Source organism: Ciconia boyciana, chromosome 1 (assembly GCF_034638445.1).
Source record: "Ciconia boyciana chromosome 1, ASM3463844v1, whole genome shotgun sequence".
NCBI classification, from domain to species: Eukaryota; Metazoa; Chordata; class Aves; order Ciconiiformes; family Ciconiidae; genus Ciconia; species Ciconia boyciana.
This window is the reverse complement of record NC_132934.1, coordinates 63245691-63264393: the sequence shown is the minus strand read 5'-3', so window position 1 is coordinate 63264393 and position 18703 is coordinate 63245691. Positions and strand designations below refer to the sequence as shown.

The following is an 18703-nucleotide window of genomic DNA, read 5'->3' as shown; positions in this document are numbered from 1 at the left end:
TTGTTACTCCTTGCAGCTCCTAATTATCTTTTGAAGAACAATGTACTAATGGTGCCGACAAAAACAAATTAAAGATCACCGCTCAAATTGTATGTCATTACTGACTACCTCCTACAATAAAAGTATAAAGAAACATCACATGAGCTGTAATAAATGTTTACATAGCAACAAAGTGCCTTTGCTAGTGATCGCCAAACAGTAAGTTACCACCTGCTTGAACCAAAGACGTGTCTTTTTCTTCCACTCCAAATAATGTCCAGGCACTGCCAAAAGTCATGTGAAGAATTTAAATACTCAACTCTCACTTAAGAGTGAGTTATTTACTACTTACAAAACTATAGTTAGTATAATGAGATTTTGCAGAACGATGGATGAAACATTTTTCCAACAATGTCACTTAAATGTTGATGCAGTAAATAAAGTGAATCCTATCCTCTTTCTACAAGGAACCAAAATGGAATACTACATTACTGACAAAAAAAAAAAGTCAAATTCTACTTCTATAAATACAGTGAACATCGATACATTTCTGCAGTGTATTTATTTACCAAAGAGACTATTTATAGTGCCTGTATAGTATTTCTTTTAATTTTCTGTTTCAAGGGAAAAAAAAGATACCTGATAGTGAGGTGTAATTAAACAAAAAGTTTTAAATCAGCATATATTAAGACAGCTCAAATATTAGTTTCATTCCATTATTTTTGCATCTCTAACTTAAAAAGAAATAAACCCTTTCTTTCAGCCAGAAATTTCTGCCACTCAAAATTACTAGAAGACAGATTACCTATAGAAAGATTAAGTATGAATTTGTAGTTTGGGTTTTTTGTTGTTTTTTTTGTTTTTCCAAACCCTTGTTTTCCCTATACCTAGAATACCTCTCTTTCAGAGTAGTACACGAGCATTAGCCAATATGAAGAGGGACGGGCTTTTTTTTTTTTTTAGAAGTGCTCAAGTGTAACAATGAAGTATCAGTAATTGTTAGACTCAAGCTATACGTTAAGAATGTGAGCAACATGCTACTGCCAAAAGGCATAGGGTGTAGAGTACCTCCAGTATTAGCAGTAGAATAATTGGTGTGATTACTTTTTTGTACTTACACTAACGTACACTATCCCAAGTCCTTTTATTAAATTTCTGTCTTGCTTCCTAATATCTTCAAAGGCATGCAGAGTACTCACCTTCTAACTTGCTATGCTTCCACCACACGGAATGTGTACTGAAGGCAGCAAGACAAGACTCACAATAAATTTTCAAGGAGAAAAAAGGAGAGAGGTGGAATGTGCACATATTTGTCTGTGTTTCAGAATGGTGACCATGCATTTGGATGTTAGTTTGGGAAGCAGATAAATATAAGTCAAGGAAATAGAAACAACCTTGACAGATTGTGCATGGCTTCAGGTTAAACCAAAGCAAAAATGCAGAACACAGCATGATTTTGAATTAAACTGTGGTTTCCCTCAGAGCGTGTGAAAAAGTGAATCCGCCAGAAGATTTGCAGATCAAGGCTACGTTACGTGCTTGAAATGAAAGTCCAAGGTGGATGAGTTTTGTACCATGTAGGACTCCACAACGAGACCTTCAAACCCCAGGGTTTCTGAACCAGTTTGCGCCTCCCGTGCCCGTGCCCCATCCCGGGATCTCTGCGGGCTTGTCGCCAGCACAGCCGGCCTCGCAGCGAGCGCAAGCCGCGAAACCCATAGCGATAAACGCAAACAGTGGACTGCATTTTTAGCCCTTTTCCTTTTAAAGACACCTGTGAACGCACATACCGCCCGCACCTTCCGCAGGCCCTGCCAAGCACTCCCCGGCAGCACAGCCCGCCTCCGTGGCCCCGACCAGGGCGTGTGCGACCCGGAGAGCCGGCAGCGACCGAGCCCGCCCGGGGCCGGGGCCGGGGCCGTGGGGAGACTTTCCGCCGTCGATCGGAAACTCCACAGGTGTAAGGCGAACGGGACCACCTCGGCCGGCCCCCTCGCTCCCCACCGCCCGGAGCACCCCGCCGGGCCGGCTGGGCCGTTTGCCGTTGGCAGCCGTTAGCCGCGGCGGGCGGGGCGGGCGCGAGCGCTGCCCCCCAGGGGGAGCGCTGAGGAGAAACGAGAGTGAAGGGAAGGCTGCGGGCGGCGGGGGATCCCTGGGGCTGCTGGAGGGCGCAGCGGCTCTGCCTGGCGCGGGAAGACACGTGTGGGGCGGGCGGGTGGGTGCGAACCGGCCGGAGTGTGTGTGTGCGCGTCCCGCAAGTCCTCGGTCACGGTCCGTGACTTCAGGGAGCCGCCACGGAGCCCTGCCGGGGGCTCCCGCCCCAGCCGCTGATGCCCGGGGCAGGGCAGCCGCCGGCGATGCTGTGCTGCATGCCTGGCGTGGCTTTCGTCCCCGCTTTGCTCGTCAGCTGGTCCTCGGCCGCCTTCATCATCTCCTATATGATCGCCGTGCTGGCGGGCCACGTCGAGCCCCTCGTCCCCTACATCAGGTGAGGCTGAGGTGCCGGCGGGGCGCGGGGGGTGACGCCCGGGCTGTGAGGCGGCGGCTTAGCCAGGAGGTGCTGAGGGGCTCCTTCACCGCCGGCTCCGTGGCTCCTTCCCCCCGCGGCCGGGGCCGGGGCCCCGGCGCGGATGTGGGGTTCCCCGGAGGAGGAGAGGCAGCGTTGGCAGGGCCTTCCCGTGAGGGGAGGCAGAGCAGGGGCCAGCTGTGTGCTCCTGTCACCCATCACACCTCTAGCACCCAGTCCTCTCGGAGAGCCATAAGACCCCAGTGCTGATGGACATGGTAGAAAGGACCTGAAACAGTTTTCTGCTAGAGCCAAAGTGTGCTGCAGGCCTGATCCTAGCAAAACTTAAAGTAACTGCCCTGGAATCAGTGGTGGAAGTGTAGTTTTGCTTGTGCCATGCTAGAACTTGGGCAAACTGCACTGGGTAGTGACAGGACTTGAAGCCCTGCAATAGCTTTTGTAGGAAACACATGCACTCACAAACACGCGTTTTTACAATTTCAGTACAGGAACAATGAGTGTAAAAGGCTCCCCGAGAAATGACTGGCATCTCTTTTCTATAACCTTAGTCATTTAAATGCAATTCTGTATAAATCATTTTTTATACATTGCTTATGTTAACATTTAAATCTGAGCTGTGAAATTACTAGTATTTAGCTCTTAATAGATTAAAGGTAAGCCAGAAATCCAAAAGTGGTCTCTGATATATTGAAGATCTAAAAAAGACTTTCAAATATGTCTTTCAAGATACCTCTAGACCTAATTCCTTGAAGGACTTTCTGGACGTGCATAATTTCAGAAGACTGCCAACATGATTTGTACATACACATAAATTTGATTGAAAATTAGGGTCTGTCATCATAAGCAAGTGAGATGGTGTAAATGACACCGCAACCCACAATAAAGTTGAGCTTCATTCAAATTGAGCCAAAGAAAGTTGGGCTTCATGCTTATGTTAGCAAAACTTTTTAGATTATCTGCCCAAATCTGGACTCAGCTCTTGGAAAGCCTTGTTCTTGTACACGCACAAATACCCTACCGCCTTAACAATTGTGGTTATACTCATGCTCTTCCTTGATTACATACACAGTTTTACTGACAAAAAAGTGCTTGTAACCAGTGCAATTTATCAATTTTTAACCAAGAAAAATTAACCATTTAATATAACTGTGTCCACATTGGTTTGTGCTCAGAAGGATTTTGAGGTCCTGTAGTAAGAAATTTGACAAATTATGTTTCTTATGTTGAAGCCATGTCCTTGAATAAAATATGTGAGAGAACAGGATGGTTTTTTTCTGTATAACTCTGTTTGCAGTCAAGTTTTTGACAGCCCAGATATCTCAATTGTGTCATTCTTTTTATAAAGAGGTAGACCAAACCTACAAGTCACAGCTGTATAACTCTGATGAATGTATCACAGCTGCCATACTTATATCAATCTAACAGAACATCTCACTGAAAAAAATAATTCTTATCCTTTAACTAAGGAATCACAATCAATGTCCACATTCCCTAAAAAACCCCAAGACATATAATGCTGTGTCAGTGATTAAAAAAAACCAAACCCACTCACATTTCAGGCCCTCTGCATTTGCTTGTAAAGTTTTTTAAAAGACAGATGTCTTATTTATTTTACATCCTTTTAACACAACATTTGAACTAAGAATATACATTGACTGTTGGTGAACAATCTGTAATAATTCTAAAGGCGCATGGTCTAAGCATATGATCTTTGTAGGATTTGCACTTGGGAGTAATATGATGATTCCTTCTAAGTACGCAGGCCAATAGTCATACCATAGTTCATATTCTTATTTTGCAGGTCATTGCTTTAGCCTAAGAAGCTGAATCATGGGATTAAGAACATGATTCAGTGAAACTTAGAGTGATAAAAAAGAAAGAGGAAGAATGTCGCAACATTTCAGTTGTGCAATATCTGAAAATGAACTATAAAAATTAAATAGAGCTTGTATGGGGAAATTCCAGTTACACAAAGGAGAAGAATGTTGACAAATTTTAATTCAACATTTCTGTAATTCTTATTTACATTCCTCAAGTACCCTGTGTATGCCTTGAGGTAACTTGTTAATTTTATTTGTTTACCATGTAACAGCTGTCACAGTGAGAGAAAGACCACATCTAAATTTGTCATTGAAACTGTGCTAACGTGTCATCAAGTAAACCATATAAATACATTTCTGGGTAGATAAAAATTAATATGATTTTGTGTTTTCTAGCAACTGAGGCCTAAAAGATTATTAGGTTGTGCCCAAATTAGTTCTTTTGCTCATACTACTCAAAATCGAAACTAATTTGGATGTGCTGGGGTGGCTGTTTGGTGGTTGGAATTCTCAGTGAAAGAGTAAAGGGAATTTTCCTTAAGGTATTTGCTGCCAGTTAGTACCTCTGGATCAATCAGAATTCCTGTAGGCAGAATATAATCGTCTTACTTTAAAAATCTGGGACTTGAGTTTGGAGAGAAATACTTTATGATGGCTGTGAAGAAAATTTGATGATGATGAGTCTTTTGACCCTAAAATATTTATTCCCTGTCTCTTCTACCTTCTTGTCTTTCCACTCTTCAGAAGACTGTTTCACTGTTTGTAGAATTCTACTACAAGAGATGGTGACACAAATGCTGTCATTTTCATACAGGGTTCCTTGTCTTTTCTATGGTGGTTGTGCTCACTTATGCACCATTGCAAATAAGTGAGCACATGTTTTTGTTTCATATATGCCATTTGCTTTTTTCTTTTTCATGAAAAGAAAGTAACTGTCACAAATACTTTTTTTTTTTTCTTTTTTCCAAAGCAGCAGACCAGAAGTAAAACAAAAATGTACCTAAGTCTTCATTTAGCTTCAGGGATTTTTTAGTGGAAAATACAGCATTAAAAAGATTGTGTCCTTGAAAGTCCAGTGCAGTATTTTGTAAATACATTGTAGATATGATGTAGTATTCTTGGTATGAAATTTCTTGAAAGCATACATCTAACATTATTAAGTTTAAAAATCAACAATAGCAAAACTCACCCATAAAGCTTTAGCTTGAGAAAAGCTTTAATTAAAAAATGAATGGAGTTCAGTGCAATTTCAGGTTATTTGGATTGCTCTTATGATGTGAAGTGTTCCAAGAACTTCACATGGCTTTCTTTGCATGTGCCGATTCCATTCTCTTCTCACCTAAAGTCCTTCAAAAGCTTTGAAGTGATCACAGTCCTGTACTTAGCATAGAGCAGTTTCTGATTTGCAAAAGTCCTTCAAGATTGTCACAAGTGGCCCACTTTTTAAATGGAGTCCTTTGTCGTATTAATGAAAACACTCCAGAAACGTGAGGAAAATATGTGAAGTTCAAGGTTAAAAAATGGGCTAAATGAAGCAGGGATTAAGATGATTTTTCAGAAGCATCAAACAAAAAAATGAGAGTTACTGTACTGTTTTCATCAATTCCACTATCAAAGAGAAACAAGACAAATACAGAGTACAAGCTGGAACAAGTCTTCAGAAAGCATTACAACAAGAAAATACAGATGAATAGGGATTCATAATGCCTAAGAATTTGTAAAAACTTGTCTAAAAGCCTGGTCCAAGCTTTCGTTGTCTAAGAATTTGGAACCAATCTAGTCAAAAGAAATACAATATTTTTCTCTATTTTTTGCATCAGCTCTTCATAGAAAAGGATTCTCCCTTCACCCTAAGCTTCCTCCCATTCTTGATAAATCATCTTAGCAACTGATTACACAAATGCCTCTGTAACATAGAAGAGGTTTGAGAGCAAATATTAATTTCAAAAAAATTAAGTATTTTGATATGGTCATACTCTTCTGGCTTGAACTTAACAAAATTGTCAAAATATTTAAGAATGATGGCTTATGTAGAGAGTGCTTTCTCTTTTGGGTGTTAAGAACACAGGCATTCATGCTGAGCACCTGTCATTTTGGCTGCACTCAGTGGTAGGTTCAGAAGTTTAGCACTGAAAACTAATCCAGCCTCACTGTTGGAATGAAGAGTATTCATCTTCTTGAATCACATAAAAAAAAAATCTCTAGCTAGTACCTACTTGTCCCATCATACACCTAAGAGAAAGTTTTGTTCTCAGAATCTTTGCTCAGTTTCCACTGAACTTGGACATTAGCTAAAATCTGTATGTGTTTACGTTTCTGACAATAGAGTTCCTTAGGTGCCTCTGTTTACACACACAATCGTGCCTCTTGGTACTGCTGAGTAACTGAAAACTCAGCTCGCATCCAAATTATGTAAAGATTTGTGAGCTACATGTTTTACATTGGCTTGATCAACAGAGACTGATCAAATAGATATCAACCGGTTGTACGTTAGACAAGGAAAAATAGCGTAAAGAGGTGACGGCATTGCAGTATTCTTCTTTCAACAGAGCACTCACCTTGTATAAAAGATCCCTGCTCGAGGGAACATGAACCCACATACTCCTAGGAATATGTCCTTCCTGTGAGAAAAGGGCATTTTCTGGGGTGGGTGTTTGCACATATGTAGGGAAAAGAGAGAAAAGCATTCTGTGATGAAGGTATTCCATTTTCTACATAACATTTATTTTGTATATATGACATTTTTCATATATGTGTGCATGTATGTACGTGTATAAATTCTGTAGATATTCTCACACTCATGCTCCATTTGTCTGTCCCAGTGAACTTCTAATTATCCCCTATAAGGGTGAATTGCTTCAGCAGAAGAGATAACACCTTGGGCCTAGAGTACTCTTAATCTGTATCTACATTAGTAAATTAAACAGTGCCTAGGAACGTTCCTGGGCATTGGAACACAATTGCTCTCATGGGGTAAAGTCCTTTCAAACAAATAAGGAAATTAAGCCCAATTCTGTCACATTTTAGGATACTGAATGCCATATCTAATTATATGTTTTACTCTGTCACGGTGTTAATTTAGCAGATAAAGTAATGTCATTTCTAGAATGTCATTTATGTAATCATTTATGTCATTCATGAGAAAAGTATCGCTCTGTCACATCTCTGCATGTTGCATACAGAAAAGGAAGAAATACAGTTCAAATAGTATGCTCTAAAAATACGATTTCTTTCTAAAAAGAAAGATTCAGTACTACAAATGGAGCTTAAGTGTGCAGCAGACAACATTCCAATTTATATGTTTAAATGTCTTATGCACATAGCAGCAGTTCACACAGGTTACATTTCTCTTGGGGTTTCATATGTACATCTCATTTATGTTTCACGGATTTCAATTAACTTTTTATTTCTTTCTCTTCTGCTGTAGTGACACTGGAACTAAACCTCCAGAGAGTGGTATCTTTGGTTTTATGATTAATATTTCAGCACTTTTAGGTATGTATAAGGTACTTGGTTTGAACACAGCAAATAAATGGAAACTAGCAAAAGCTGTCAGCTTACATTGCAGTCCATACAATATTCTGCAGAAAAAGTACTCCACAGTCAAATGGTAGTATCAGATAGATGAAGTAATATCTAGAGGGCCGGGTCCTTTGGGTCAGTAAGTGCAGGCTTAGAGGCACTTCTGTCTCTTAACAGCACCTCATCAGTGCAAAGTAGTCAATGCAGCTGGAATAAAAAGTGGAAGAAAGATGGCATAATTACTTTGCAAAAACTGTATCTTTGATGTAGGGAGACATTAGGTTCTAGGATGCTGCAGCAAAGGGAAGAACAGTGTTGAAGCAACACCTGGTTTCCTCTGCAAGATGCCTACTCCTCTACTAAATGTCCACTAGCATTGAATCAGGCAGTTTGGCATTTTCTATTCACTTCTAGGGGATGGAGGATCAAGAGCTGTGTACCTCTGTATACATGTAGTCCATGATGGCCTTTATGCAAAGTAAAAATGACATGTTTTACCTTTTCTAAGAGCCTCATTCAGTCACGCTATCTTGGTGTGTTTCATGTAACCTCATAGTGCCTGGACAAAGTTACCTGATTTATTTTTTCAACTGTAGATAGACTGAAACTATGTTCTGTATTATTGAACTGTGGAATCCAATCTACAGCTTATTATATCCTGATGAACCATGATCTTCTAAGTAGAGGTGTTTTTCAGCAGTGAACTGCATATTGGGGTCACGTAGGCTGGAATAAAATCTGCATGTAGTAGTTTGGGGACGCTGTTGTACTAAAGAGCAGCCAGAATTGGCCCAAAAGCTTTGAAAATATTTTCTGGATACACAGCTAGTTATATTTTTTTCTGTTTACACTCTACAAAAACGTATTAATTCTTCAGGGCATCCATTATAAGGAGATATAGTTCTGGTACAAGACTGCATATCGGAGCAGAATAAATTCTCCCACTTCCAGCTTATGGTTCATCTCCTTGTAACATCTATTCCTAATGTAGAATGCCAATGCCTCTGTGCCTAAAACGCACAGGAAAATGGGATTTAAATTAGTTTTTTTCTTGAAGTGATGTGCAGTTATTTCTAGATAACATTCATGTGCGATGTAAAGACTAAGTTAATGATAAGACAGTTCTATCTGAATGTAATACATCTGAAATTCACTACTTTTCTTCTTCATCCCAGTAGAGTTAAAGGCAGTATTATTTATTATATTATGCTTATAATTTTATTCTGTATGCTAATGTGTTACAGGGCAAGGTGTTAAAATGTAAGCAATATATGATAATTGAACAAAATATGTATTTTTTGTTTTTCAGGTGTAATTACAATGTACATCAGATATTTATTAATAGAGAAGCAAAATGAGTCATTGCACTTTGTTAGGTCTTCATGCAACGTGTTTTCATTATGTATTGGATTGATGGGCTGTATTGGAATGGGCATAGTTGCAAATTTTCAGGTATGACTGTAAATTTCATATCATAAATGAAACTAAAGTTGTTTTACCAGTTAAAAAATTAAATAGATAAGAGTGGTTAACATTATCCCAGTGTGGATACTTGGCAAATGTAGTAAGAATGTCTTTCTTGCTCCTGCCTTTTTTCAGTAGCTTTAAAAAGATAGATTTGCTTTCTCCCTATATACTATATTTTTTGCTTGTACAGTTATGTCAGTAAGGGGTTTTGTGCATGCTTGTCTTGTAACCTATCTGTACTAGAAAACAACTTAATATAGATGCTTTTGCTGTAAAATTTTTACTATGAAAATTTTACTGTAAAAAAGCTTTGCTATTCACAGTTTAGCTTGCTTACAGTCAGATGGGGCAGAATAATTCAGACTAGCAAAAGCACCTGTATTTTTACCTGAATGATGGCACGCACACTAGCAGCATTTTCGACAGAATAAACTAGACTTATCTGACGGGTTAGAACATTGAGCACAATATTAGCCCATTGTTTTGAGTCTGTAGGAGATGGCATAACAACATGTTAAGTCTTTTGATAGAGACATGTAGAGACGTGTAGAATTACCATTTACTTTGCCAGAAAGGATAAGACATCTCATCATAAATCAAAGAAGTCCAGCCCTCAGTGTCTGAAAGAAAATTCAGTAGAGAGGAACAATACTGAAACAGATTATTCCACCTTTTCTAGTGAGGAAGCATGTAATAGGGTAGATTCTGACATGAAAAAGTATTAGGACAATTGCACTGAAAACTTCAGCTGAGAATCAAGTCAAGTTTAATTGGCAGGTAGTTTGAGATACTGCCTTTAAATCTGTGGAAACAGCTGAATTATTTCTTTTAAAGGATGGTCTACCTTGGGGAACATTTTGGTAAATACTGTTGTGCTCCTATAGTGACTTGACAACATACAGATAAACTGAAAGTAAAGATTGTCAGGGCTTCAGCAGCCAATACAATTTTGCGTGTAATTGACATGGTATTTTCAGATAAAAAGCTCTGACTTAGACAGATATCTTGCTCTTTTTAGTTTTACCTCCAGGCAGTGTGTGTGGATTGCAAACACTACAGGCACTGCAGTCTATTCTAAGCATGCTATTGTACTTTTAAATATCTGTACTCTTATTGATTAGATTTATATGTGGCACAAAAAAAGTTAGATGATGGGGAACAGTGTTGCTTGACTGAAATAGAAAACAAACTCAGCTTCAATAAGGAAAAGATAAATCAGGAATGCAAAATAACTTGGGAGAGTCAGGGAAGCAGAAACTTTGATCCTAAAGTTTCCAAAGGGGCCCCTTGACAGTTATAACTTTGGTTCTTAGCTAATCTCTGTTGCCTCTCATTGCCTGTTTATAAACTCCTTCCCCACCTAATTTCTCTTTCCTCTGCTTTGACCTGACTTTCGCTGTCAGTTTGTAGGAAGGGTTTGTTTGTAGGAAGTGCAGTTTGTAGGAAGGGTTCAGAACACAGTGAGGATCTAATCTAGCTAAGGATCTAATCTAGCAGATTTTTGAGCATGCTTAGTTGCCCAGGAAGATGGAAATGGTGGCTTGCAAGTCTTCGGTCTTTTAACTGTATAGTGTACAACTAGTGAACAGTACACTCTTATGCTCATTTACCAGTAGAATAACTGAGACATGAAGAGGCTGTGAGATTTGCTCAAGGTCAGGTGATTGTTTCAGGTCAGGAGACCAAAGCAAAGCTGGACTTAGAAGTTATTTCTTTAGCATTCAGTCTAGTCCCTCTAATCAGTGGGTCATGCAGAAAATTCAGTCATGTGCACAAACTTTCTTAACACTTATTTTTCCCCAGCAGGTGAGGTAACACCATACCTGGGTATTGTAGTAGGGCTGATTGACACTATTGGGCATCAGTTCATTTTCTCTTTCCCCAAAGCAAAATATCTATTTTGTTAAAAAGGCTTCAGTGTGAAATTATACTGGAAATACTTAAGGTTTGCTTTTATTTACTCAAATCTTGTGCCACTTGTAGTGAGTCTTTTAAGTAGCATAGTTAGTTGTAAGGACATTTTTTTCACCCTTTTTGCTTCAAGGTAAGATATGGTAGGTAGCATGGAGTTTTAATGGTAGTGGTCTCTGAACACTTAGCAAAAGTGAGGAATTAGGTGGGAGAAAACACTAGGAGTGTGCCCTCTAAAAGCAAGAGTTTCTGAGAAAATAAGTAATGGTCATGAATAAGGTGTTTGTTCTCTGTTTTAAATAACACAATGCTTGAAATACAGAAATGAAAGACAGTGGAGGGTTAGCTTTAAGAAGATAATTGGATAAGGAAGGAAAAATCCCATAGCCCTTAATGAATAAGGCAAAGCGAAAACCCAGGTCTTAGCAGGTCTGGTTTTGCCTGTTAAGACATTACACATGATTAAAGAGAGATCTTCCTGTCTTTGACTAGAAAGCTTAGGAGGCTTACCATAGCAGATGTAGCAAAATTTCCCAGGTTCTGTAGGGGTTGAGTGTGATGGGCTTTTTAGGAAAGCTGTGGCAGTTTGATAGGAGCAATAATGAGAGCCATGTTAGAAAAGCTCTGTACAAGTAGTAGCAGCTAACCATTGTGCTGATTCTCTTTCCAGGAGCTGTCTGTAACCAGTGTCCATGACATAGGAGCTTTGGTGGCATTTGGCTCGGGTGTTGTATACATTACACTTCAGTCTATAATCTCTTACAAGTCCTGTCCACAATGGAACACTTATTTTGTGTGTCACATAAGGATGGCCATTTCTGTAATATCATGCATTGCTTTCATTCCCAGTATCCTTTATGGTGTATCCCACGGTTTTCCCTTTATGTGTTCATGATTTTCCTTTTAAGTTAAACCATTGCTGATAAAGGATGAAAATGAGGTTACAATCTTTGCTTAGGTCTCTCTGTTATTTCTGCTATAATGATGCATCTAGCATGTCAAGACACCATTAATAGCATAACACTGAGTTTCAGGGTCTTCTAAAAAGCTATACCTCTTCTTTCAGTGGTATATTTAAATCTTATGCCCCAGTGTTCTTCATAGGATCATATGATAATAAAGCTAGACCAACTTTCCAACCTCTTTCATCTGAAGGAGAGTACAGAGAAAGGCCTGCAAAACAGGGGGCATAACTTCTAAAATGAACCTAACACATGGACATATAAAATACAGGTGGCATACACAGGATTTCCTTCAAGCCTAAGCAGATGCTTTTGGTCATGTTGGTTGGAGTATTTGGCTTCATTAGATGCCTCCCTTAGAGACACACTCAGCACACTTACTGGCTTTTCCCACAGCCTGCTGAAATTAGAGTCATCCCATTGATTTTATTGGTCTTTAGGTGATCTGCCAGTGTTGAAAAGTGGTTGCAGCAGATCATCACATCAGCCAGCCAGCTACAGCCTGCTTTTGGTCTCAGCAGCTGTGAAAGGGCTTTTAAAGAGGGCCGCAGACCTGAGAGAAAGTTGTACAAATATATCAAGGCACCTATTGTGGACCAATGGAAACCAACATGGTTCCCCTTCCAACAATGCAGGACTCTACTCCCACAGTTATAAATAATGAATGTGGTCTAAGTTTTGGAGTGTCTCCTCTTGTCCTCTGTATTTTGGAAGAACTCCCAGACACCTTTCTTTTTGCAGAATTTTTTTTTTGATTGCTGCTATCAGTTACCTTTCAATAATGTGTTTCATTTACTTGTCTTCTTAATGCTTTGATTTGATATTCTGGTTGTTCAGGACCTCCTGTGTTACAGAAGGGGGAGATGGGGTCTTTTTTTGTAAGCAGACATTTTTACTGTTACTTACTAAGATTTTATAGTTTCCTTTACACTGTGTTTTTCCCAGTGATTGTGTTTGCTTCACAAATTTCCATGTCAAAAATTGATTGGACTCCAGGTGAAAAGGTAAAATCTCATTAGGTAGCCAGTTTACCCTGTATCATATTATTTGGGGTATGCTGTTATGTTTATCTAAAAGTGTATAGCATTACAAACACTTCAGAGACTTTAAATAGTACCTTATCATGAACAGGTTCGTGAAATTTCACCAATTTGTGCAATGCTGGTTTCCAGTTATTTCTTCATTAGGAAACTGTCTGTGGCTTGGGTAAGAAAACTTGTCACGAATGGGTCAATCTTCAGAGAGTTAGACTTTCATTTTAACCAAGCATTTGAAACTTACCCATAGAACAAATTGTAAAAAAAAAAAAGATATTCTGGAAGTGAGTTGTTCTACTTCCTTTTATAGGCACATTTCTTGAAAATGAACTTCACACATGAAACAAAAGCGGGCCAATTTGCTTCTGAAGTTTTTGAGGTTTTTTATAACATTGGTTTTCTCAGCTTTGTCACCATTTTTTGTTAAATAGTCCTTACTTCTGTGATAAACATTGGGGGTCTGACCTGAAGCATACTAAAGTCAGTATCAGGTATTTGAATTTATTTGAGTGTTCTCAGAATGATATCTATGATAGGTAAGTTTTCTTTTTGGACAAACTTTGCCACATGGAGGTATTTAAAAACAGGTTAAATAATGCAGAGAGCATATCCTGCTTGAAGAGCATAATAAAAGTGAACTTGGCAAATGTACTTCAACCAAACAGTGGCAAGGCAGCTGTGAGATAAATCTTCACAAGTTAGATAATCTCAGTAATATCTACCTCTTGAGGTTTTTTTTTACTTGAGATGCAAGGATGAGAAAAAGTTTTTACTGAAACATGGCATATTTGTTGATGGCATGTTAAGAAACACTCTACATTCTCTTTGTGTCATATTACAGAGGTTTTCTATGATGGTCTTCTTAAAAACAAAGGTCTTGTCAGGAACTGTGATACAAGGGTAGCCCTCCATTTTAAAACATCGTGAGAATTTACTGTAAAGGATAGTACTACTGAACTCAGTGGCTCTGAGTAAAAGTTTTGAATATGGGCACTTTGGTATCCTTCACATAAGAACTAAATTTTTTTAGGTGCAAATTATATTCAAGATATGTTTTGACCTTGTGCTAATTGTAGTTTTCTTGTACTATTTTTTATGTTAGTGCACAAGACATGTTGCTTAATGGAACATATGCAACCTTGATAAATATACTTACCATTCTGTAAAAACTAAATCTGAATTGACTTTTATACAACAGGGTATTGGGATGATGAGTCATAAGTCTTAGAATATTTGTTGAATTTACAGAAGGAAATGTCTACTTTTATAGCATTCCACAGTTATTTTGTTTAGCTGTTTTATCTGAAAATTTATTTTATGTCTCATTCTATCAGGATTATACTTATCATTTTGTGAGTGCGATCTGTGAATGGACAGTGGCCTTTGGTTTTATCTTCTTCTTTTTAACATTCATTAGAGATTTTCAGGTTGGTATCTACATATTTTAGCAGTGACTAAGAAATGCTATTAATTGTATAACAACAAATGCAATAGAAAATTACCATTCTTTATCTCAGCGAGATACACCAAAGCTATACAGAAAAAAATTTTATCAGTCACAGAACGGATTTCTGTCTACCCAAAGCTTTCCATGAGCCAAAGCTTTCTATGCTGTAACAGGATCAGAGACTGTAGGAAAAAGTCTGTTAGCAAGAAGCTATACCTAGGGAACTTACACCATAGGACCTTTGGAGGAAGCATATGGCAATTTTCACAAAGCCCCTCCACACAGAACAGAGACTGAGGAGAAAATAAGTTTCATACGTTGGAGTGGGAATACATGGGAATATTTTTCCCCTTGGTTTTAAAACATAAAAATCAGTTTTATAAACCAGTTTAATAGTTTAATAGGTGTCTGGTCTTGAAAATTATTCAGTAAATTAATAGCTTCTACTTATTTACCAATCTTTTTGTAGAAAGAGGGCCTCTAAAGGTGACATAATAACAAATATGAAGAATATCAAATACTTTTTGAAAAGTATTGACATGAAAACCTTCTGGTTTGGGTAGCTGGATCTGGTGATGCATCAAGCCTGACTTTAAGGAAGAAAAAATATTAGATTGGTTAAAAAGAAAACACTTTTATATGATTTGTGAAAGGCATGCCTTGAACTTACTTTCCCAAGCTTTGCCTTGCCAGCTCTTGTTGTTTACACAGCATGTTCTAGCCGCACTGTTTCATGGGGTTTTTGTTTGGTAGAGGGATACAAAATGATGAAAATACCAAAGTGTGAGGCTTAACTTTGGCAAAAGAACTTGTAAAAAAATAAACATCATTACTCATGGCAAGTGCCTTGTGGAGATTTGAGGACAAAACCTCCTGCATATTACTGTAGGTGTTAGGAGGATCATGGCCTCCTTATCCTTCTCAGACTTCTGGATGTTTGTTTTCTCCATAAAGTAGTTGGATCTTTGCAAGACTGGAGTAGAGAGCTTAAGGTAAAAAAGACAGAACTGCTGCTTTATACCATAATTACAAAGATGAACTAACTCAGTTGTAATCACTGTAGATTTCATACCCCATACCTATGTCTTTCATGTATACCATTTCCTCACACAAGTCCCAGAAAGTCGAAAATTAGATCCAAGGACTTGCATAACTGTAGAACTAATAATCGAGATCACATATATGAGCCAATTGGTGCTGTGATAAATTGCTGAAAACCATATCCAGTATTCGTGGAGGTGGGAAGGGAGGAAAAATAGTGAGTCCTCTGGTATAAAACCAAAATTTGACATCTGATCATGTAAAACTTTGTAATTAATTTACTTGCTTCTTCACCAAAATTTGACATCTGATCATGTAAAACTTTGTAATTAATTTACTTGCTTCTTCACTTACGTGCTTGTTCAGCATGGAAGTGGTTAATATATATAATCTGTACATAACTTTCATAAGCATATACAGAAATCGATTTTCAACTAAGGGTTCAGAGTTAACATATATTTTGCTAACCGATAGCAAACATTTCTACATGTTTACTTTTAACTGATAGTACTGAATAGACCATGGGTGTAGAGCTTTCCCGTATTAAAAAAAAAAAAAAAAAAAGGCTAGGTTCTGCAGAACAAAACCCTTTTTAAAAAAAAGTAATTGTTCAAAATTACACAGTGAAGACATACGATTGCCATCTAAAACTGACAAAAATATTGAAGTACCCTTCAGAAATGCATGCTCATTAATTTACCATTTGGGGGGAAGGTATTTATTGCCAGTCCATCAGTCTCTGATGTCTACATATATGATGGTACCTGTTTTATCAAAAGTCAAACTCTTCCTTTGGAGATACATATTTACAGACAATGCTGTAGTCCTCAGAGTAGCTAAATGAGTTGATAAATCTGCTTCAGATCACAGATCCCAAAGTGTTCAACATTGAAAGTTTAACTATATATAAATATTGTGAACACAATAAATAAGAGAAAGTGATGGAATTAAACTAAATAGAAATTCAGACATTTTAAATTACAGGCTATAAAATAGGATGAAATCCAATGTTAGTGTTTGACAATGACAGAAAGATTTTTTAGATTCTATCCTCTTTTTGTCCTAACCAGTGCTCACAGAAAGCCAAACTATTAATTCAGAAAAAACAACTGCCAGACTCTTAAGAAAGATAAGCTGTATTTTTTTTTAATTTCTCACTATGTATTTCACTTAAATACATTTTTTTTTGTTTTATCTCCTTGTACTTTATATCGCAGAACTGTAAAATTAATTTATCGTAAGCTGATCTTGTTTTATTTTTCTTTTAGAGATTTTCTTTAAGGATATCAACAGAAATACTTGAAGACTCCTGATAGCGGAGAAAATTATTTTATATATATATGAATATTCTAGGTTTCTTTTTACTTACAGAAAATGTTGCAGAGGGACAGGGATTTTCAAAGTTGTATAAAGAACCCATGCCATTAACTCCCCAGCATCTATGACAGCATCCACTAAAACATTTTAAAGACTCGCAGCAATGTTCCTGCTACCTTTTTGCAATATTTTGTAATTTTTATACTGTTTAATAGATTAAAAATACTGTAATAGAAGCAATCTGTAGAAGCACTTGAAAGTCATTCAAAGACTTTTGATCTCCTCAGCTCTTCCCCTTTGAACATATCCATACTTTTTCATTTGTTATAGTCCGATTAGTAACATTAGTTTTAAACTTGACAAAGTACATTTTGCAAATAGTTAGGAAAGTCTAAAGACAATGGAAAACACTAAGGCTGAATTCCTACTCTGTTAAGTTGCAAGGACTGTGGAGGAATGTGTGAGCAGAAGTGGGCATCTTTGTTTCAAGACTAGAAATTTGCAGTTAGTAGATGGCAACACTATGCTACATGTTTCTGACAGTGGGCACTATATACAAATACAAACCTGAGGAGAAGTTTAAACTATATTGCTTGAAAAATGTTTTCTAATCATCACTGCAATGTATGTTGTAAAAGTCTGCTCCTTTTTCCCCTTTATGCACTGCTGGCCGTAGGAAGCTTAAAACTGAAGTGGGAATAGAAAGTCAATTTACATTTATGCATGATCTACTAAAGAGGAATCTTACTGCAATTTGGTTAATACAAAGAAGAAGTTTTCTAGCCTGTGTTTTAACCTACAATGATGGAATGAAGAGGGCCTCCAAAAAGTCGTTGGGAGTGAATAGAAAACAAGAAGAGGCACCAGTAGTTCTCAGGTGTTCAGTTATATGTGTATGAGTATTATATATATATAAAACTGAAGGAAAAAAGTCCTGGAGAGCTTCTGTAGTGATGATATGGCATATTTGCTGCTATAAACTTACTTCTGTAATGAAAGACTTGGAAAGGAACTAATTGAGAAGTCAGATGTTACAAGTATCTGGAGGCAAAAGGGTCTTTCATGGACTGATTCACTACCTCCATTTAGTGCATTAACCACTTGGATATCAATCACGTTCTCTGAAAATTACATTTGTCATGGTCTATCACAGTTTACACAGAAATATTGATGATTTTCAGTTGCTAATTTTCCGTGAGATAAAACAAATGTGTGATTTGGAGAGTGATGTCTTAAGACTAGTCATCTGTTGATATCTCCCTTGATGTGTATTTTAAACTGTATTAAATTCAGCTGTTTCACAACTTAAAGAGTCCACTTTTTCTTTATAAGTTCTTCCAAATAAAAATAGTAAAAATGTTTTTCACTGGCAGATTTGCTTTCCACAGTATTCAGGTTATCTTGCAGAGGTTTATAGTTACAATCATGTTAAAAATCAAAGCTAGTACTGACTAAATGCAAGACTTATGTCTTGCTGATTAGGTGTCCTGCAAGGGGCACACATTCCTTCAAGTGAAGACCAGAAATACTTACAAGAAAATGTATACCAACCACAAAAAGTGACATCCTGTTATTTTGAAGGCCATGTTAAGAAAAGACCATATTTCTTTGTGCATTGTGTATTGTTCTTTTATTGCTTTTTATCTTAGCTTTCTTAAACTAAAGTATAAGGA

At 37.7% G+C, this 18703-nt stretch overlaps 1 protein-coding gene across 2 annotated transcripts; it reads left to right on the top strand.

The window, feature by feature from the left end:
- The first annotated feature begins 2213 nt into the window (after positions 1 to 2213).
- Positions 2214 to 18285, top strand: DRAM1 (DNA damage regulated autophagy modulator 1). Of its 2 annotated transcripts, none has more exons than XM_072849513.1 (7): positions 2214 to 2467; positions 7754 to 7821; positions 9158 to 9300; positions 11897 to 12074; positions 13134 to 13192; positions 14560 to 14652; positions 17707 to 18285. In XM_072849513.1, exons 1-7 carry the CDS (start codon positions 2310 to 2312, stop codon positions 17713 to 17715), a joined length of 708 nt encoding a protein of 235 aa, XP_072705614.1. In that variant the 5' UTR covers positions 2214 to 2309; the 3' UTR covers positions 17716 to 18285. The 2 variants fall into 2 exon arrangements, with proteins under 2 accessions (XP_072705614.1, XP_072705605.1); XM_072849504.1 differs by having other exon boundaries at positions 16982 to 18285.
- The last annotated feature ends 418 nt before the right edge of the window (positions 18286 to 18703 follow it).